General features: G+C 34.6%; 2 protein-coding genes across 4 annotated transcripts in view; one reads left to right on the top strand and one right to left on the bottom strand.

The window, feature by feature from the left end:
• Positions 1-22113, bottom strand: part of LOC145248877 (putative thiopurine S-methyltransferase) — a 149612-nt gene that overhangs the window by 30469 nt on the left and 97030 nt on the right. The window contains exon 9 of one of the 3 annotated variants that reach the window (XM_080110636.1): positions 16989-18015. The exons of the other annotated variants lie outside the window; for them this stretch is intronic. Within the exon in view, the coding sequence (XP_079966762.1) occupies positions 17981-18015 (35 nt within the window). The 3' untranslated portion in view covers positions 16989-17980. Of the gene's footprint in view, positions 1-16988; positions 18016-22113 lie in introns of those variants that run through there. 3 annotated transcript variants of the gene reach the window in all.
• The window catches only part of LOC145248879 (putative thiopurine S-methyltransferase), a 37104-nt gene continuing 21743 nt past the window's right edge, over positions 6753-22113 (top strand). The window contains exons 1-3 of the mRNA XM_080110637.1: positions 6753-6989; positions 18130-18223; positions 20459-20551. Coding sequence (XP_079966763.1) covers positions 18144-18223; positions 20459-20551 — 173 coding nt within the window. The 5' untranslated portion in view covers positions 6753-6989; positions 18130-18143. The remainder of the gene's footprint in view (positions 6990-18129; positions 18224-20458; positions 20552-22113) is intronic.

The following is a 22113-nucleotide window of genomic DNA, read 5'->3' as shown; positions in this document are numbered from 1 at the left end:
AAAACTGGTTTTCTTTTTATATTGCAGACCATCTACTAGTTGCCCAGTTGTGTACAAATCCCAAGAGTGATAGGAGCCTTCTATCATGTCTGAAAATAACACAATGTTCGATGAGCAAGATTGGAGATGTGCCGCTGTACAACTCATGCTCTCTACTGATCCAAGTTATACAACAGGACCATTGCTAGCACCCTCAAAATGCAAATCCGGAAGGTTGAACGCTTGATGGCACAGCTTAATGCATCAGACGACCCACGGTTATGGTCTTTGGTGTGGTTTCAAGTAAGGGTTACATCATGCCACCTCACATCTTCAAAGTTGGCTTGAAAGTCAACACCAAAGTGTACCTGAATGTGCTCAAGAGTGTGGTGATCCCCTGGTCCAATCAGGTGGCCACTGGCAGACCTTGTGTGTGGCAGCAGGTATCGGTGCTGGCCCACGAGTCCAAAGAGACTCAGGCTTGGCTTCAGAAGGAATGCTACGACTTTGTACTTTTCTCTTGCTGGCCCATCTCCTCCACCGACCTGAACCTGCTGGATTACTTTATTTGGTCATATGTCGAGAACATCACCAACATGACCTCCAACAACACCAAAGTCAGGCTGATCACCGCCATCCACCAAACATTCGCCAAGCCCTGGCAGCGCCTATGGAAAAGACATGCTTCCAGGTCCAAACAGTGGTTGAAGCTGAAGGTAGCTACATTGAATAGATGTCAGCTCTACTACATAATCAAATTACCTGAATTGATTTTTTTTTTTCAATAAAAATTTTAAAATAAAGCTGTAGTGTTGTTTTCTTTAGGACGACAACTTTATCATTCCACTTTGCATGAAGCTTTGTATTATCTTATCTGTATGGATAATTAATGGCAGTGCAATCAAAGGAATAATAAACAACAACAAAAATAAAAGTTTGTATTAACTGAAACAATAATTTACTTTTTTTTAAATAAAGTCTTTGAATCGATAACAGAGCTTTTGTATGTGTACAGAGGATAACTCTTGCATATTTCTGATTAGTATGTTCGTACTGATTGAGTGGCTACAATTCAAAAAGAGAAAATAATAATTGGAGTATGCTCTGACCGGAAAAGTAAGTATCTCATAATATCTGTCGATTTGAAATGTTCTAATGTGTCAAAACATGAATTCCTAATAACCTTCTGGACAACCTAATCATTTAGATGATAGAAGATGAGAACAGTAGTCCAAATAATACAAAGCTTGATTTATGTATTTAATCGCGTATTTGGGCCCCATTGGTCAATTATTTAGTGCACCGTACTTAAACACAGAGATTGTGAGTTCGAACTTAACCTACTGAAAAATTATCTTTTACTCGGATTTTGTCCCAAAATGAACTTATGTAATGAAACCACTGACATTTATGTACCATCAGTGGCATCTCACGTATGCAAATGACCAAGCTGTGGCGCAAGGTGACGTCACAGCAGAGGAAGAGGAAGGAAAAAGAGGAGAATAAAAGCATGTGTTGAGATGGGATCGTTTTTTAATCATGTGGCAGCACAATCATAATCATCATCATCATCATCAAGTAGTGTCCTATCTGGTATATATGTATATATATCTGTCTGTCTGTCTGTTGGGTAGATGGCTCGCCATCTATCTCTCTCACTCGAGACATTCATGAATTCATTGTTGCTCATCATTTTTGATGTTGCCCAGGTATTCAGGCTGTCAATGTATGTTTTTCACTGTCGTCCTCTGCTTCTTCTACTCATGATCTTTCTCGTCAAACTAATCTGCTCTATTCCGCTTCCTCTGTAGACATGAATCTCATTTGTCTTTTACGTACTGTTTTTATTAGAGACCTTTTTGTGTTTTCCATTTCTAATAACAAGCACGATAACAACTTTTAAACAAGATGCAATAAATGCTAATCCTCCGGACTTTTGCCAGATTAACAGGTGGCCGTCAACCGTTAAATGAATTAAATGTATAACAGCTAGTTATAGCTGTAGACTAAAAAAAGAAGCTGCTAATTGCTACCACATTGTTCCTATTTACTTGCCTCTTCGCGAGGGCAGAGTTAGACACAAAGTCGGTTTTTAATGTGGGGAAAATCCAGCTCCTCAAAATGGTGCACTCTGGATAGGAACAAAAATAAAAATTGCCTCAGTCATGAAAGATTGTTTCTCCACTGACTGAGGACAGAAAAAGTGAAGTGTAGCATCAGAACAGATACTACACTGGGTATTTATTTGCAACACTCCAATTGCCTCTCGGCATTCGTCGTAGAACTACAGTTGTTTTCTCGGTCTACGTCTACCTTCGACCAAGTGATCGGGGATGAGGTCGGGAAATGCTCTACCGACCACAGAGCCCCATGCAGATTCTTTCACCAGAGTTCTGCTCAGGAACGCCAGTCTCTCGGCACATTTGTGACTCATCAAATCTGGCATCCCCAAGCCCCCATCAATCGGACGTTGAGTACAAACCTGTCTCCGGACGAGTGGCTGCTGCCCGTTCCACAAAAGGGAAAAGGGCAACTGGGTAAAAGTCGCAAGACAACCCACAAGCAGGGGAAGTACAGCCAGTCAGTAAAGGATGAGCGGAAAGACGTATGTAGCATACACCTCCATTCTACCTTTGAGAGACAATCCCCTTCGAAGCCAAGTCCTCACAGACACTCTTACCTTTGCCTGTAACTCTGACCAGTTTTTGTCGAGCTGGAGGCCCGAACCAAACTCCGAATATGCAAACCAGGCTGTCTGTCCCACCAAAAGAGCCGGGCAGTGCTAACGAGTTCTGCCAGGTGGCCAACCTCAGGCCGACAGACTTGCTGAGATTGACAACTGCCCCTGTAACTTGTTCGTACCGCTTGAGTGCCTTAATCACCACAAAAATGTCATAATGGTTCGACATGCACACGGTGACATCATCGGCAAACGCAGACCCTGGCTTGTGCACCACCAGGCAATTCGATTCTGTGTAGGGCTAGTCCTGTCTCCCTAGTCCTCAGCTTGTGCAGGAAAGGTTCTAATGTGAGGACATATAACAGGGGAGACAACAGGTACCCTGACACACTGACCGAGAAACAGCGAACGGCGCCGACCACACCCTGTTTACTTGCATGACTGCTGTCAGCCGAGCATACAGAATGGAGATCCATCTGCGGAAGTCAGGCCCAAACCCCCCAGCCTCCAAAACAGACCCCAAGAAGCGATGGTCCACTCTGTCGAACGCCTTGGACTAATCCAAATTAATCAGCGCGGCTTCGGTGTCGTCTTCTAAATTTTCTATGATCGTGCGTATCAAGTACAGATTGTTTTGAATCGATCTCCCCTTCACAGCATAATTCTGATCCGGTGTGACCAAGTCAGTGATAACGACCTGCAAACGATTTGCAAGAACTCTGGCCAAAATTTTCATATCTGCATTTAAGAGCGTGATGGGCCTATAATCATCTAGTCCCCCCCCCCCAACACACCCGTCCTTCTTCTGAAGAAGTGTGACCACTCCCTTGGTAACCTAACCTGGGATGGATCCCGTGTCAAACCAGTGGTTAAACACGTTCGTCAGAATGGGAACGATTATGTGCAACAGCCTCAAGAACAATTACACTGTGATCTTGTCCTGAAGGCCAAAGAATGATTGTCGCTGGCTTGGGAAACATGTGTCAGGCAGTTTGCTGTAGACCGATAATAAATGCTTTTTCGTTTAGCAGCAAAAAAACTTGTGCTAAATTTCTTCCCTTTGTTTCTCTGCGAGACTTTCGTACACAACGTCCGATGTTAATATTTAACTATCACGATACACTTAGATATTTCGAATTAGAATATAAACAGTTTTCTTTTTTATTGGGATCCCGGGTGATGTTGGGTAGTCCAGCTAGTCTTAGATAACTTTATGCAAAGTAAGCTTGCATTTCTGCATAATGTATGTCATATCGACTTAAAAGTTACACATGAATAATTGCAATGTCTTCCTCTTTTGAAAACCGTTTGTTCATCTATAAAAATAAAACAGTACATGCAGGTATGTGTATCTGTGTGTAAATATTTAACCGATAAACTCTTGAACTACTGGTCACATAACATAACACTGAAATTAACAGGAAATAGTAATTATACACTAAGGATGGTTTATAATGAGTGAAATCTTTGTTTGGATCGATGAATAACATGTACAGAAATATGTCGGCAAGTTGAAATACAAAATATTCGTTTTCAACTTGCCGACATGTTCCTATTAGTTTTGCGTATGCGCAAATTCATTCATAGCTTGAAGTGGTTTCATTTCAGCTCAAACCGTAGGGAACATGGTTGGAATGCTAAATGAGAGAACGCAGATGGAGCGCTAAATGTTTTGGTTTCGATTCTAGCTGATGGCACCAAACTCATCTTTTTTTAAACTTTTGAAATCAGTACTATGTATTAGGTACAATATAATATTCCATAGAGAATTGGCTCTATAATAATAAATACGAAATCTCTATCAATTAAAATACATTTAAGAGTATTTTACGACATGGTAAGGCCAGGCACCCACTGCTAGTCTAATATATAAACAGCTATATATCTGTCGATCTGTCTGTCTCCATATTTTCAAATTCTATCTCCTCTGAAACTAAAAGTTGCACAGCAGCGCTATGGGCCTAAAAAATATTGGATTTTTTTACCGGCCATTCTTTTATGGGTCTTTAGCCAGTTAAAGTAAGGGTAAAAAATGGGTCCAATTTGAAAAAATCGTTAAACATTTTATACATTTATCTTAGTTGATTTTTAATTTTTAATCTGTCTATATGCGTGTCACTTTGGTACAGTGGTAACATCACCAGGCTCAGTTGCTGCAGTTTTGGTTTTGGTTCTAGCTGATGGCGCCTAAATACTTTTTTTTACTTTTCAACTCATGACTTTAATATAATATATACGAAATATGGACAAATTAAAATATCATATTTAAGCATATTTTACGCCCTCCCCCCCGCTGGTTTTATGTAAATAGAGACTTTGTTCGTCTACTGATGCAACGGTTTGTTGTACGGATGGATATCTTATGAGATTGAAAGCATGTGATTACTCTATAGACAGTGAATGGCAACAGTAGCAGAGGAGGCAGCGAACGCTATGATGAGGATGACAGTGACAACGATGACAAAGAGGAAACAGTACAAACATGCAGTATACCAAACACATTGATGACGACAATGACTACAAACTATCAATGCACGGGTGAAAACCAAGTGCACAGACGATAGGAAAGATGATGGATGATGCAGCTACAAAAATGATAGAGACAGCTCTCAGCAGTGGAGCTGCTTGCTGCTATTGATGCAAACTAGATGATGTATTCAAAGAGCGCTCTGGACCACTTCACCATTAATAAAAAAAATTGTTGTTTCCACTTCCTACTAAACATCTATTATATAAATCTCACCTCTCTGTTAGTGTGTGTTTATATATATATATATATATATATGTATGTATGTATGCATATTTGTATGTATGTATGTCTCCCTAAAACTTTTGACAACAGACAAAATTGGCACTGTTTGAAAGCTCAGTCTCTCGGCTGACAAATATCCAAAAATTGGCTAAAAACATTAATTCTTGCATCCTCAACTGGGCTGTTTTTTGCAATGAGGGATCACTTTTTCGTTGACATTTTTGCTAAGTCATCATACGCCTTGCAATGATTAACCTTAAGTTGAACGGTGGCGACGTTGTATGTCATGGTGGGTGTGGTGACAAAATGGTTTGCTTTTTTTTCACTTCCTTTTCCTCCTAGCGTTACAGGTTGCCTGCCTGATTACTACTTTTGTGTGTGCTTGCACGGGTACTCACTGCTATTTACATTTTTTTTTTTTAGGGGGTTGGTTATATTTTATTATTTTTTTCAAACATTTTTTTAGGGCTCCGTTGATCAATACACTTTACCATTAAACCTCTCCCCACCCGGGCAACGCCGGGTATACCTGGTAATGTTTTATAAAGCATCTGGTGTTAGTAATCATCTATCCCACTCCCATCCGATACCAGGAAATGGGCCACTAAAAGAAGTTGAATCATACAAACCATCTTTGTATTTAGCATTTTTTTTAAGGTACTTGTACAGTTTAATCAAGACATTAAAAAATGAAAATATCGAAAAAAGTTTAAATTGTACGTATATCTGTTAAGGAACGAAGTTCTCTAAAAAAAAATTTCCCTTAATTTCATCAAGTAGTTTTGTTTTGTTTTTTTACAGCGAAAAAACAATTTGTTATGATACCGAGCAAAATGTTCGATTTAGCTAGTATTAAAGATGGGAAGGGGTGTCAGCGCTTTAACTGGAGTTATCTCCCTTTGTCATTTCTAAAATTCAAACAAAATTTTTTTTATAAATCCAAAATGGCCGCCTTCAACGCGCTCTCATAAAAACATGTTTTTCCGCTGTAAAAAAAAAAAAAAAAAAAAAAAAACTACTTGATGAAATTAAGTGAAATTTTTTTTCCGGAGAACTTCGTTCTACAACGGATACGTACAATTTAAACTTTTTTCGATATTTTCATTTTTTAATGTCTTGACTAAACTGTATAAGTACCTCTTTTTTTTTTTTTTTTTTTGCTTTTTACTAAATCTAAAGCACCTCGTGTGAGTACCCATGGTGTGATAAGTGTTGCTACAGGTAAGAAGACCATAACTTTGTCAATTTTCATTGGCCGTGGACATGAGTAGTCAATATTGTCACGTTACCGAATAATCATTAAAATAAATAAATATTTTTAAAAAATTTATTTTGTTCAGTATGTTTTAAAAACAAATACAAAAAAAAAAAAAAACATCCCAAGAAAAATCTTCAAAAATACCTAAACTAAGGGTTTATCAGGAGGAGCAACGCTCAGCACTCATCGGGTTTCCACGTATTAACGAGAAGCAGATTTTTTTTTTCTGCTGACCTAATTTCTACGACATTATTTCTTTTCGTGACCTAGTTTCATACGCATTTTGGGGATACTGTAAGCAGGAGGTTTACTCACGCACGGTAAGTTCCATTTTATTTTAGGGCAAATGTTAACAGCGACGGTTTAAAGAGTTTCCTCGATAATTCGAATAAAATTAATGTACAGGCGATATATATATATATATATATATATATATATATATATATATATATATATATATATATATATATACATATACACGCACACAGTGTAACTCTGATATAAGAAACTTCTTCTTCTTCCCAGGTGCCTACAGCTCTCTTATATCCGAGGGTCTTATATCCAGGTTACACTATATACTACACAGGCTCTAATTTGGGACCAGAGAAAATCTCTCAGATCTGTTTTTCTTTTTTCTTTTTTTTTTTTTTTTTTTTTTTACATGAGGTCACCAGTCACCACTTATCAAGGCCCGGAAGCCACTCGGGGATAAGGGTTATTGCGTGTACCGTAATCAATGTGATAGTATCGTAGTAATCGTTAGTATTGGAGATTTGATAGTGTCTTACTTAAGGGGGCGGTTCATCAGGAATTTGTTTATGTTGGACTTGAAGGCATCCAAGTTGTAGTCAGTCGTATATCCGGGTTACACTGTGTGTGTGTGTGTGTGTATATATATATATATATATATATATATATATAGGGACTGCCAAAATTCACCACAGAATTACCCCACCCTATATGTATTGTAACACGATGTAACTTTATTATAAATTAATATTATCAGTATAACTTTTGTACCATTTAAAAGGCCAAAATAAACCAGTAATAATTTAAAAAAAAAAAAAATTTTTTTTTCATCGAACGAAAATAATGAAATTGCGAGACGAAAATCGTGTTTACATAATTGGCGCTTTAAAATAACGTTCCCATGTAGTAGACATTTCGAACGTGAAAATATACCCGTGTTTTAATAAATCTAGCAAAAATCAACTAATGGTCAGATTTTCGTGAAATTTTCGATACTTATCCATTTTAGAATTAAATTATATATAAAATGCAGTTTCCGTAAAATATATCAGGTGAAATATTTTTTTTAGTGCGTGTTCCCTCACCCCATATTTATTTTTTTCGAAATTCGAACAAAATATATTTAAATCTATCAAAATTTCTATTTATGAAACATAAGAGTTCAAATAAGTAAAAAAATATTTATTTTTTTAAAAAGTTTAAATACACGTATTGAACAAAAATGGTGCAAGTCTATAAATGGGTTGAATCCAATTTTAGCGTTACAAATTCCAGAGAATTTTTTGAGGATCGGCACTATTGCTAAACAAATTATTTTGCGCTAAATAGTATTTTTTTGTTTAAAAAAATAACCATTGTAAGCATAGAACAAAATATCGAAGCTGGTGATTTTGTTTACTTTATCGCCATCATCTAAATTGAAAATAAAAATGTCCGCTTCTTGTCTTCTTCATTTAATCATCTTTTAATCTGATTGGTCAATTTTTTTCTTCGAGAGTGGCCTGCCCTTTCTTTTGAAGGGGGGGTTTTCATTTTATTTAAAATAAAGTAAAACAAATGAGAAAATTATTAAACAAGATTTAGTTTTTTTTCCTTCAATGGGCATTAATATTACGCTTTTCTAGAAACTTATTTTACCGAATCCGTACAAATGTAAAATAATGTTTAATGATGTCTGTTTGTTTGTTTTTATTTTGTTCAAATCTTGTTTAATAATATTTTTGTTTGTTTTATTTTATTTTAAATAAAAGGAAAATTTCACAACCACCCCCAATTGAAGGGAAAAAAACAAATCCTGTTCAATAATTTTTTCGTTTAAGTGACCCCCTCCCTCAAGAAGAGCAGGTCACACTCGAAGAAAAAAATTGACCAATCAGATTAAAAGATGATTTTATGACAATAAGCGTCGGTTTTTTGTTCTAATCTTACAATGGTTATTTTTTTAAACAAAAAATACTATTTAGCGCAAAATAATTCGTTTAGCAATAGTGCCGATCCTCAAAAAATTCTCTGGAATTTGTAACACTAAAATTGGATTCAACCTATAAATGGCCCACAAGTAATCTTTTTTACAATAAAAATCTGGAAAAAATCTTTATAATGTACGTACTTGTCACTGCATGAAGATGTCATATTCCAAAAATCATGTAAATCGATCAAGTAGTTTTGTTATTATTATTTAAGAAAATCAAATATTATCGGACGTTTTATCGAAGATTTAGCCAGATGCCATCTTGTTTGAGAGATAACGCCACTAACGACCCCTGGCGGAAATATGGGTCAACAAGGGCAGTACATGCAGACCATCGAATATTTTATCAATGAAGTTCTTTTTTTTTTTTTTTTTTTTTTTTTTTTTTAAGAAAAGCAAATTTTACGATTTTTAGAGATAATAAATAAATTGACTTCTTTTAATACAGAGAATGTGGAAAACTAGTTTTTTGTTATTCGTCTGAAAACAGACTTTAATAAACGAAGTATTTTTTTTTTTTTTTTTTTTTAAGAAAAAACAAATTTTACGATTTTTAGGGATAATAAATAAATTGACTTCTTTTAATAAAGTGAATGTGGAGGGAAGACCATCGTTCGACTATTTAGGTTTGTATTACTGTACACACAAAAAAAAATAGGCAAAGTACAGTTTAACGAAGACATTAAAAAAATGAAAAAATCGTTATATTGTATGTATCCGTTTTGAACTGAAGATCTCTGAAAAAAAAATTCACTTAATTTGATCGAGTATTTTTTTTTTTTTTTTTTTTTTTACAGCGGAAAAACGTTTTTATGAGAGCGTGTTGAAGGCAGATATCTTGTGTTTTTTTTTTTGTTTTTTTTTTTTTTAATTTTTGTTTGGAGTTTATAAACGCCACGGGGAGATAACTCCATGTAAAGCGCCGACACTCCCTCCCATCTTTAATTAGCTTTTCTTCCTAAAAATCGAACCTTTAGCTCGGTATCATAACAAATTGTTTTTTCGCTGTAAAACAAAAACTACTTGATGAAATTAAGTGAACTTCATTCTATAACAGATACGTACAATTTAAACGTTTTTCGATATTTTCATTTTTTAATGTCTTGATTAAACTATACAAGTACAGATTAAATATACGACATTCGAGGAATCCGCCATATCGTTTTTAAAATTTGGCCTTTTTAAGATTTGATAAATTGGCCTTTTTAAGGCCAAATTTGGCTTCTTTTGAAGCAGTTTCATGAAATCATGATTTTGGCTTTACGGAGATTTTAATTTTTGCAAGAAAAGTTTTCTCACAATTCACACGTATTTCAATAATGCATAATTGTTTGGTTAACAATAAAAAAATTTATATAAAAAAATAGTATGTGTTATAAGTTTGGCATTTTTTTTTACGACTTGCCCCAACGTAGTATAAACTACTCCAAGCTCCCCATGTTAAGAACGGCTTTCAGAATAAACAGCCCCAAACTCGAAAGCCGTTCTTAACATGGGGAGGTTTGGGGGGTGTTTATTCCGAAAGCCGTTCTTAACATGAGGTTGGGTAGTTTCTACTACGTTGGGGCAAATCTTTAAAAAATGCTATTAGTTTTTTATACCTGTTTTTAAAATACTTTCTCCACAAACTCGCATTCAAAAATTTCAGAATTCTGGCTTTGTTATGCATTCTCCAACTGTCCAAACTGAAAACACCCCAAAAAGTTGTGCCGGTAAATTCTTACTATCATCCAGGGCAGAGTGACACTTTTTAGGAATAAGAACGGAAATCGTAATGTTGAATTTCAATTAAAATCAATAGCACCTACTTAATTGTCATGCCGAAATTAGTAGAATATCCAATAATTACAAAAAACGATAAATTAAAAATTAATTGGGAATTTTTTACTTTCTTTCCATCTCAACACTCGCCTTAAAAATGATGACTTTTATAGTTTTTCAAGTCTGCTGAAAACAAATGTCACATTTAAATTTGGAGCAGACAAGTAGTTTTCTGGATGTTAAGACATTTATTATCCAATGTAATCCATTGTTTTCATTGGTGGCCATGTTTTTTCCTAACTGAACAAGTATTAATGCACATGCTTGTTACAAAACACCCTCTCCTCGCATGTTAAGAATGGTGAATGCCACTGACATTACACAAACTGAGCGACAGCAATGCATTTGCCGGGTATGGCTAGTACTTAAATGATTAACAAAAACATGGGAGATAACTGCTGTCTTGTTATATATCCACCCCCACAATAATGGCGCCTCAATGGATTTTGAAATCTACCTGAAAGTAGGCTTTTCTAGAGTCCATCATGGATTGACAGAACTTTTTCTATGCAAGTATCTCCACTTTTGTGAGTACACATCAACGTATGCCGTGTATGCTTCCAAGTAGTCATTTACCTCACGGTAATCCAAATCAGATTACACTTTTCCTTTATTATGCTAAACAATCATCGTTAGTGAGATAATTCCTTTGGGAGACCAAGCTCTTTCTGTGTTTGCAGTCCAATTTTTTTTTTTTTTTTTTTTTTTTAGTTGGGTCAAATACAACAAAGTCAGGATCTATTTTCACTGTAACAGCAATGCCTGAGAATTCTTCCTTCAAACTCCTCGACTTAACATTCACCAGCAATATGGACATTGCGAAGGCTACTGCAAAGAAGGTGGATTCCTTCTATTGAGCTGAAACTCACACCTGAGAGTATTCTGTACCTCTACAAGGCTACCATTCACCCATGCATAGAGTATTGTTGCCACATCTGGGCTTGTGCATCTACCACTAGCCTCTCCAGCTTGGATAGAGTCCAAAACAGTTTTCAATTTGATAGGTCCCACTTTGTCAACTAAGCTCCAACCCCTGTCCCATCACCATAATGTTGCATGTCTATGCCTGTTTTACAAATATTTTAATGGAATAGGCTCTGAACACGTTGCACTTGTGCCTCTCAACATATGTATTCCAACAAACCAGCTTAGTAACAAAATCTCACTCCATCAGTGTTGAGGTCTCTAAATGCCAAAAAGCTTTCTACTCTAATAATTACTTCCCTCAAACAGCTAGACTTTGGAATTCCCTTCCTGCCTTACTGCTTTCCTGACTGTAGAAGTTTAACATAAACCAACATCTTATTAATCTTTCTTAGGCATGGCCCCAAAATAGTAGCCCGTTATGTCAAAGTGGCGATATGCCTTGTAAGGGGTGAACATGAGTAAAAAAAAACAAACAAAAAAGAAACATCACAGGAGAAATTGGTCTAACTATACTCATTTATATGACTCCGCCCCTACCCAAGAGGTGGATGATGTTAAGACCGAGCAAGAGATTGGACTCCAATAGATTTTCGTCCATGACCAGCATCTCTACGGCTAGAGAGAGATCCTTTTATCTACCTGCAGATTAACCTTGGTCACTCTCCTGCTGGTCATATGCTTTCTGTCAACAGTCAGGACATTTTGTCTTGCATTCATTCGGTGGGCCACAAACTGATCTCCTCACAAGAAACCATGTGCACCTTAAATCGATCAAGGCATCGCACATCATTCTATTGACACGTGCATGCATCGTTGGCAGGTTGGTGTTCATTTTTTCCAGGATAAGAGTGGCACTCATCTTCGTCCCTGTCTCTATTTTCCGGACATTTTGACATAATGTGGCCCTCCCTTTGCCATCTGTAACATAGGATGGTTGGCTTACAGCACTGTCGCAGTTGTTTTAACTAGCAGTGCTTAGTCAGATGATTGGGCTCAGAGCAATTAAAGTTATGCAGTGAGTTTTGTGAGCTTTCGTATTCTGTTATTGATTGGTCAACAATGGCAGCAACCCTTTCACGATGTTCCTTGCTCGACTGAGCATGCTTTTTATCTGGATGTGGTCAATGTTGGAAGATGCATGCAGGCAGTTCGGCCATGAATGCACATTTTAGTGTCTGACTGGGAACTCCTCTGAACAGGTTAGAGTTTCGTCAATGCAGTGTCAAACTCTGCTGACTCCTTTGAACATAAGGTGCCTTGAAAACTGCTTGTTGCATGGATCTAGCGCAAAGGCCCTGCACAGCACATCTTTTACCCATATCACGTTGGTCTTAACATCTGAAAATTGCTGGTAGATGTCGAAAGCCCCTGCGGCTAGTCACAATAGGATTATATACTTGATCCTGTCAACTCCTGAGAGTTTGCAAATCAGATCCACTCTTCTCAACTTATGTACAATAGACCTTGCTCTGTTATATTCCAGTATGAGTTTTAGGTCAAACTTTCTCTCTCAGCCATAATGCCAAGATAACTTGTGTTGGATTTTTCTTAATGGACCTGAACAAGAACCACCCTCTCCCCATAATTTTTATGTTTTAGTATGTAGTATAGTTTTTGAGGTTGGGGGTGGGGGTGGGGGTGTTTTTTTCTGAAGGCCATTCTTAACATGGGGAGGTTGAGGGTGTTTATACAACGCTGGGTTAAATTGTAAAAAAATACCAACTGCAGATTACCAGTTAAAATTATAGGAGGGGGGAGTTTATTCTCGTTCAGGTCTGCTTTTTCCTCTTCTTGTCTTCTACTTCTTCCGCAATTGAAGGCAACATCAAAACGAATGAAATGCGAGAATCTGCCTGACTCGGAAACCAAAATTTCAGTTTTTTTTTTTTTTTTACATCATTGAGGTCCACACTTGTGTAACTGAGTATAGGCCTCACTTTTGGTCTAGTTGCGCATATACCATGCCATTACTGTGTCTGCCACCATGATGTTCACTTAGTCACACATCATCTACATGTGTAGACACAACGACTTAAAAAGAAATTTTTTTTTTTTTATGGAAATCGCTCCAGACAAGGTATGAAGTTTCTTGATGTAAAGAGCTAACAAAAAAAAAAAAAAACTCGCCACTTCTGGTTTGGTGATGTCGCATTTTTTTTTTTTTTTTTTCACGTTCTTTTCCTCCTTCGTGGTACGGGTTCCTTCCTGCCTACTACTACTTTTTTTTTTTTTTTTTTTTTGCTCAACACACACTTCCAAACACCTGAGCAACGCCGGGCACCCAGGCTAGTTATGTTTAAATGAGTCACAGTACAAAGCAATTAACAATATTAAAGTATACAAAAATATGGCCAGTTGAATTTTTCAGCAGATTTAAAAAATGTGGAAACCATGACACATTTTAAAGCTCTGAAAAATGAAAACGTAAATTAAAGTGTAAAAACAAAATTGACACTTAACTCTGATATATCTCAGTGCTTCAGAAGCACAGGAAACGATTGCAGGTTTAGTGATTTAACAGAGAAACAAAGTTTTTGTGTTGAATTTTTGGTGTAAAACATTATGAAGTCTGTTTTAGACTGCAGATCTGGAATGAAATTAACTTCTTAGCTTGGCTCAAAATAGTGTAAAACATTATGAAGTCCGCTTCAGACTGCAGATCTGGAGCAAAATCAAGTTCTCAGCTTAGTTCAAAATGGTGTGAAACATGAAGTCTCGTTAGGGTTTGTGTTCCTTTGATAGAAGCGCTGGTTGAGTTTGAATAAAATAAATACATATTAGATACGTTTGAAGTCTGTTTCAGACTGCAGATCTGGAGCGAAATCAACTTCTCAGTTTGGCTCAAAATGACTACATTTGATTGGCTCAGTAAATGTTACTCTTTAGAAACAAGGCCTGTGAGTTATCAGTGATTAGACAATCTTGATGTTTATTGCCCCACAAGTGCTATAGTAATGCTATAGATTTGCTGATGTTTAAATGCTCCAAGTTACTTTACCTATAATCAATATTGATTTCTTTCTCAATTTTTGGAGAGAAGTTTTATTTTGTAAGCAAGGGGTGCATGTGTGGGTTAATTTAGCTTTCAATTTTTTTGAAGGGAGCGAAATTTAAAAAAGAAACTTTTTTTTACCTCACCAGTGTACATTATTTTTTCTACTTTAAAATAAATTGAAATATGAGAGAGGGGGAGTGGAAGTGAACAGAAACACCTTTTGGTGGTGGAGAGTGAGGCTTAGATAGACTGTAGGGTAGGGCAAGTTAAAAACACATGGAAACTTTTTAATTTACATTTTTTTTTCCTTTCAGTCTGAACCTTTTTTTCTCTTTATTTGATGGGTGGACGGATTTAGTCATAAAAATTATCCCTTCCTTAGTTATGTTATTAGACCATAAAAGGGTTCTCTTTGGCCACCAAAAGGGCCACAGGTATTTTTAACAATAGGCCACAAAACAAAAAATGCAGTGAAAAACAAATATACAACAAGACAATTTACTTGTCCTGAATTCCCTCTATATTAAAAACAACAAAAAATAAATTATGTACATACCTGTGATGAAAAGAAAATATCCTATTCTAAGTAGTATAATTTTTATAAAGGAAATCGTTTCAAAGCGATTAATGAGAATTTGTAGGCATTACAGCATAAATCTCGCAAGTTTGAATTCTTGAGTTATCTTCTTTGTACCTTAAGCCTATTTTCAAGATGGTGTCACAAGATTGATTATTTAATGTCTGCCAAATAAAAATTAAAAGAAAAAAAAATCTGTAAAATAAAAATGAAATTGATTAAAATGGTTGATTAATTTGCACAATCAGCACTTGACAAATCAGACAAAAATAGTCGATAAAATTTGGCTGCTTTTTGAACAAGCCACACGTGCGTGGTCCCCCTTTTGTGCTGCATGTGAGATGACGCCTCAAAAAATAGTGAAGAAATGAATGCAAGAAGTGTGAAGGGCCAACATTGCCTTCACATTTTCGCCAAGTTTCAGAAAAATCTAATAGATGGAGCAAAAGTTATAGGGTAAAAAGTGTCATTTTTTGCAATTTGGGGGCATTTGTGACCCCTTTTGAGCTCCTGAGAATCCCTGATCCCAGTGAAAATGGACAAACCATGCAGTTTCACACCTTAAGACATGTATATTTGAATTCAGCACCATGGAAAATTACTATATAGATATACAGATTAAGTTCTTAATATGAAAAAAGGGCTCTAAAAAAGCATGTTTTTTTAGCCCTAAAAGTCCCAGAGGGATGGTCCTGGATATGACCTTAAACTATATCCAGTGGTGAGGCCTCAGCTTGTGGGCTTTGGGGAGTGTGGAGCCACCCTTTTAATTACCATTGCCCCCAAATCCACTCTGACCCGGAGTGGTAGTACCTGTTAGGGTCCCAACTATGGGTTAAATAGAAACCAACTTAAAAACAACAAATATATTCTATAAAAAATTTTCTTCCGAATCTTTGGATTCGGCATTAAATAACCCAAAAAGGGTTGATATGCCATAAAACAAAAACAACCAACCAACCCAGAGGGATGCGAACCAGGATTTTGCCAGGGTCACCCATATTGAATTTATATTAAGAACAATAGCCTCCACATTTTGGCCAAGTTTCAGGAAAATCTAATGGATGGATCAAATGCTATGGGGCAAAAAAGTGTCACTTTTGGCCATTTGGGGGCATTTTTTACCTCTTTTGAGTCACTGGAGAAGCCGAATCCCAGTTTCAGGCCTTAACACAGGTATATTTGAGTTGACCACCGTGGAAAACCACTGTATAGTCAGACATATCAAGTTTTTGTTGAAAAATATGAAAAAAGAGCCACACTGAAAGTCCCCGGAGATGTGAACCAGAATTTTGCCAGGGTCACCCATACTGGATTTATATTAAGAACAATGGGCTCCACATTTTGGCCAAGTTTCAGAAAAGTCTAATGGACGAATCCAAAGTTATGGTGCAAAATGTGTCATTTTTAGCTATTTTGGGGCATTCTTGACCTCTTTTGAGTCCCTGGGGGTGCAACGAGAATTTTTGTAAAAAACAAATTTTTTTTACTATGCACATCTATTTAATGAAATACAATTTGTGGCAAAATTTCAGGAAAAACTAATGGACGGTTATCTGGCAATAGTCCAGAAGCACAGATACCACTGAAAACCTAGGTCCTCTCCAATAAATCGGGGGACCAAAAACTAACTTTTTTTTAATATAACCATTTAAAATAAAAACAAATGATGCACTAGTTTAAAAAGAAAAAAGGGGGAAAAAAAATCTAAACAAGTTACTTTAAAATAAAAACAAGCGAAAATTAAAAATAGAACAAATGGAATTCAAACAAGCAATTTCGATTAAGACAAACAAAGAAAAAATCACACTTATAAAAAAACATCTTTTGGATAATTTAGTTGCATGTTTGAAATTTTCTTTTACGTCTACTGCTGAATATTTTTTTCTTACCACAAAAATTTATTTAACAGATTTTCAAGTATTCCAGACAATCTTTAAAAAATTTTTTTTTATTATCAATTCCATGATGCAGATCGCGAGAATCAATAGAAATAAACACTGAAAATAGCTGTTAATTTCAGATATTTCAAAGATCCATTAGGCGACCAATTAGCACCAAATATTGTTAGGCAGTAGAAAAACAAGACTCAACAGAAAGGCCTTCTCTTTACAAAAGCTACAGTTCAGCATCTATTAAGTTTTTATTTTTCTTTCAATGGAATGTAATATTTTATTCATCTGTCTTGACAAAAAAAAAAAAAAAAAAAAAAATCTGAAGATTCTGAGCTTCTGAAAACCAAAATGATATCAATGTTAAAATAAAATAACACAAAAAAAATGTTCCTTTTTACTTTTTTTTTTTTTTTTTATTGAAATTTTAAAATAATTCATGCCAGCACATTTCCACTTCTTGCCTTCTATGACCTCACTATATACAAATTACACACAATGCTTCAAGCAAACTACATTACCTTATTTACTTCCCTTTTATCCGATTCTAAGGGAGATAACTGTATACAGGAATTATTATAAATATAATTTTTTTTCTTTTTCTTATCCTATTGATTTGGAGTTTTACTTTTTGGACACAAATGTTTTTGTATTTCAAAAATGTTTTAAAAGAATTAAATAAAAATAAGTTTCCAAATCTTTATAAATTAGATTTTACACTTCAAATTATTCAGACTATTAGTTATTCTTATCTTAGTTATTTTCATGTTTCGGCTGATGTAACCCCCCCCCCCCCGACTTTATTCAAGTGCATCTTTTCAAACTTTGGATCTGCAGTGCAACGGATAAAGGCTTTAAGTAAGATCAACAATCGAGTTCTATGATATGACCGTAGTGCCAAATTCGCTCCTTCCTAAAAAAAAATATAAAAAAAAAATTTAAAAAAACGGTTGTCCGAATAATCTATAAGTACTATATAAACAATTAGAGAAAAGCAATTGTAAATGTTTTTTATTTTGTACTTCAGAAAAAGCTAAGAAAATGTCTGAAATGTCTCATGAATATTGGTTGAAGAGATGGTCAGATAGAAAAATACAATTCCACGATGAACAAATGCATATGTAAGTATTAGGTTTTTTTGTTTTCTTTGTTTGTTTTTTGTTTTTGTTTTTTTTGTTTGTTTTTTTTTTTTTTTTTTTTTTTTTGTTTTTGTTTTTTTTTTTGTTTTTTTGTTTTTGTTTTTTGTTTTAATTTCTTTTCTAGATAAAAATTACATATTTGGTTTAACAACTGTTTTACATGTGGGCATGTGTTGGACAGCTTTTAGAAATTGACTTCCAAACCTCTGGCCAGATCTTTATTCATCCCTCTTCATTTTTATCATTTTCTCATGTTTTCCTTGGCCTCCCTCAGCCAACTGACCCTGCTACCTCAACTGTTCTACATAAGTAAAGAATTCACATCTATACTTTCAACCTGGCCATTAAAGTTTCCTGTCCTGCACACATTGCTTCTTCTTTGTTATTAATGCAAAGTTCGAAAACTGAAATATTGAATTTCAAGTGAAACCAATGATATCTACTTAATTGTCTTGTCACAGTAATGAGCATATCCAAAAATTACGAAAAATGAGAAGGTAAGAAATTAATTATTAAACTAGTTTTTAAAGATAATTAGCAAAAACTGAGTTTTGCAAAAAAAAAAAAAAAAAAAAAAAAATTAAACAAAACAACAAACTGGAGAGTTCTAATTGCAATAAAAGGAAGGTAAATATTTTCTGAAAACTAGAAATTTTTGGCTAATTTAGCAAAACTCAATTTTTGCTAATTGTATTCGATAACTGTTTTCTTTAATAATTAATTTTCTACCTTATGGTTTTTTATAATTTTTGGATATGTTCATTACTGTGACATGACAATTCAGTTGATACCATTGGTTTCACTTGAAATTCAATATTTCATTTTTCGAATTTTGCTACAACACCAAAGAACCCACACATCTCCCTATACAATCCAGATTTGATCTTCCTCTGAGGCCATCGGATGTAAACCTGTATTAAATACTTAGAGTTCAGTTTTTAAAAGGCTTTGAATTTTGAGCTTTGTTTTGAAAAGGCCCTCTTTTTTTTATTGCATTAAAAAAGCCTCGAAAATATGGGAAATGTTTTGAAAAGTGCTCGAAAAGCGTATTCTTCATGTCCACTAAAAATTCGTGTTGGAACATTAAAAATAAAATTGAAATAAATACATTCTTCTGCAATTGTATAGCAATTTCCGGTATTGCTGATACAAGAGTTGCGCCCCTTTATTACAAAACTACCTCATGTATATACTTAATGGATGTAGTCGAAGTGAAATTTAAAATCGTAACAAGTGAAGCATGCATGGTCCCCTGTGAGTGTACAGTGAACGAGGAATAAAAAAAAATGACTAAGTTCAGCATTTGCGCCCCCCCCCCCACCTCCATTTAGCATCAAAAGTCCCCAGGGGATGTCAGATCCCGGTGAAAATGAACAAACGGTGCAGTTTTAGACCTTAACATGTGTAACATTTGAGTTCTGCAACGGCAGAAGTTCTCTGAATTGTCTCCATCCATTCCTAATTCATGAAATAACAAGATATTACTAAATTTCTATAATTGTTGATCACTAGGGCTGTGACAACAGCATATTCTTTTCATTGTTTTGACTCTTGAGTATATATCCATTGATATCTTATGTTTTTATGTAGACTGATGTGGTTCTCGGTTGATCGACTGTATCGGATATATACTTGAGTCAAAAGAATGAAAATATTCTGCTGTCACAGCCCTACTGATCACGCACTTCATCATAAAATGTTTTTATTTGCTATTATATTTAATCAGCTGATTAGAGGAAAATATTTGGAAATATATTAAGTTACGTTGATTTATTTTTGATTTAAAATTTTTATTTAAAATTCTTTTTAACATTTTAAGTTTTTTTTTCTTTTTGATATATATATATATATATATATATAAACAAAAAAAATTATATAATATATATATATATATATATATATATATAATTTTTTTTGTTTTTTTTTTACCTAATTGGATGTCTTTAAATCACAAAAACTTTTTTATTTAACCTCGATCAGATTTTTTTTTTTTTTTTGTCGCTACCAAATTTATTTTAAATAGGATTTTTAAAGAAAAAAAAATTTGTTATAAAACCAAAACAGATGAAATGTATTCTGTTAAATTTAATTTTTCTAACAAAACAAATATTTTACAAATTAGTTATCTACCTTACATTAAAAAATATCAACACCAAACAAATGGTGAATATACTGTGTCAACTTTATATATAAGATTTGATTCTTTGTCTTTTTAAGCTCATTGGAGAGAAATTTAGAGAAATTTATTGCTGGTCGAAAAGGAATCAAAATTTTCTTTCCTTTATGTGGAAAGAATGTGGACATGCAGATGTAAGTAACATTTTATAAACATTTTTAATAAAAGCAACGTCGATTACTACCAGGTCACAAGCTGTTTGATCTATAAAAGTGAAATTGTGTGTGTGTGTGTGTGCATTTCACTACCAAACTACTCTGTCAATTTTCATTCTAGACTTGAGATTTGACATAAGGGGTATTGAGATTTGGGAAAATCTTTTTAATCGGTTTTGGCCTAGAAATTTGACTGTCAAGGGGTCAAAGTTGAAAGAGTTGACCTTTGCAGATTCTACCAAATTCCTCTGCCAATTTTGGGGCTAAAGACTTTAAATTTTAGATGTAGGTTACTTGGACATAGATCAAACTTTTTCATTTGATTTGAGCTCAAAACAAATGTTAAAGGGTCAGAATTGGGGTCAAATTAAAAAAAAAAAAATTGACGTCTGCAGTCTCTACCAAATTACTTAGCCAATTTTTGATCTAAACATTTGAAATTTTACATAAAGTGTATTCAGACATGAGGCAAGCTTTTTAATCGGTCTTTGGCCGAAAATTTGGCTATCGAGGGGTCAAAGTTCAAAATATTTGACCTTCACGGTCTTTAGAAAACTATTCAGCAAATTTTGGGTCTAAACATTTGAAATTTTACATAAATGATATTCAGACATGCAGCAAGCTTTTTAATCAATTTTTGGGCGAAAATTTAGCTGCCAAGAGGTCAAAGTTGAAAGAGTTGACCTTTGAAGACTCTACCAAACTCCTCTGCCAATTTTGGGTCTAAACACTTAAAATTTTAGATGTAGGTTATCTGGACATGTGTCAAACTTTTGTGTGTGTATGTATATATATATATATATATATATATATATATATATATATATATATATATATAAAATGTGTGTATGTGTGATAAACAAGCGTATGGTTGCAAGAAAAATACAAACGACTGAGTAATGTTAAATGTATATATATTTTATTTCCACCAAATCAGAGATTTATGGCGTCGTCATTATGAAGGTTGGTCCGGCGTTGAGATAAACTTAAGTTAGAAAAATAAATTGGCGCTTCTACAGAATTGGGACGAGATTTTGTAGTCAATAAATGGAGTTTTCAAATAAAAACAATGTTTTCTAATGATGATTTTTTTTTTGTCAATTCTAATAAATTATAATGGTAGCTTCGAAATTATGCCTGAATATTACGGAATTATTTTAAAAAAAAACAACAAAAAAAAAAACCTTTAATCGTGTTAAGAGGTGAAAAACTTCGGCCATCTTGTTTAAATTGAAACGGAAAATTACCCCGTTTTGAACTCTCCTGTGTCTTACGATCGGCTTCATTAAATTCTAATTTTTATTTTCTTTAATAAATAATTTTCTACCTTATCAATTTTCATAATTTTTTGGATATAATCATCTTAAAAGTACGAGGAATACGTAGATATAATTATTTTCATGTGAAATTCAGTTTTACGATTTCCGAAATTTCATCCTAATTGTGTAGGAGCGCCAAAAAACTGATAAAGCGCATAGATGTAATAGTCTATCTAGTTATCTCCCTTTTATTAGAAATCTTTGCTTACGTCATACAAAAAA

This window comes from Euprymna scolopes, chromosome 27, assembly GCF_053919585.1.
Source record: "Euprymna scolopes isolate OS-2025 chromosome 27, ASM5391958v1, whole genome shotgun sequence".
In the NCBI taxonomy this organism is placed as follows: domain Eukaryota; kingdom Metazoa; phylum Mollusca; class Cephalopoda; order Sepiida; family Sepiolidae; genus Euprymna; species Euprymna scolopes.
This window is presented reverse-complemented; position numbering and strand designations above follow the sequence as displayed.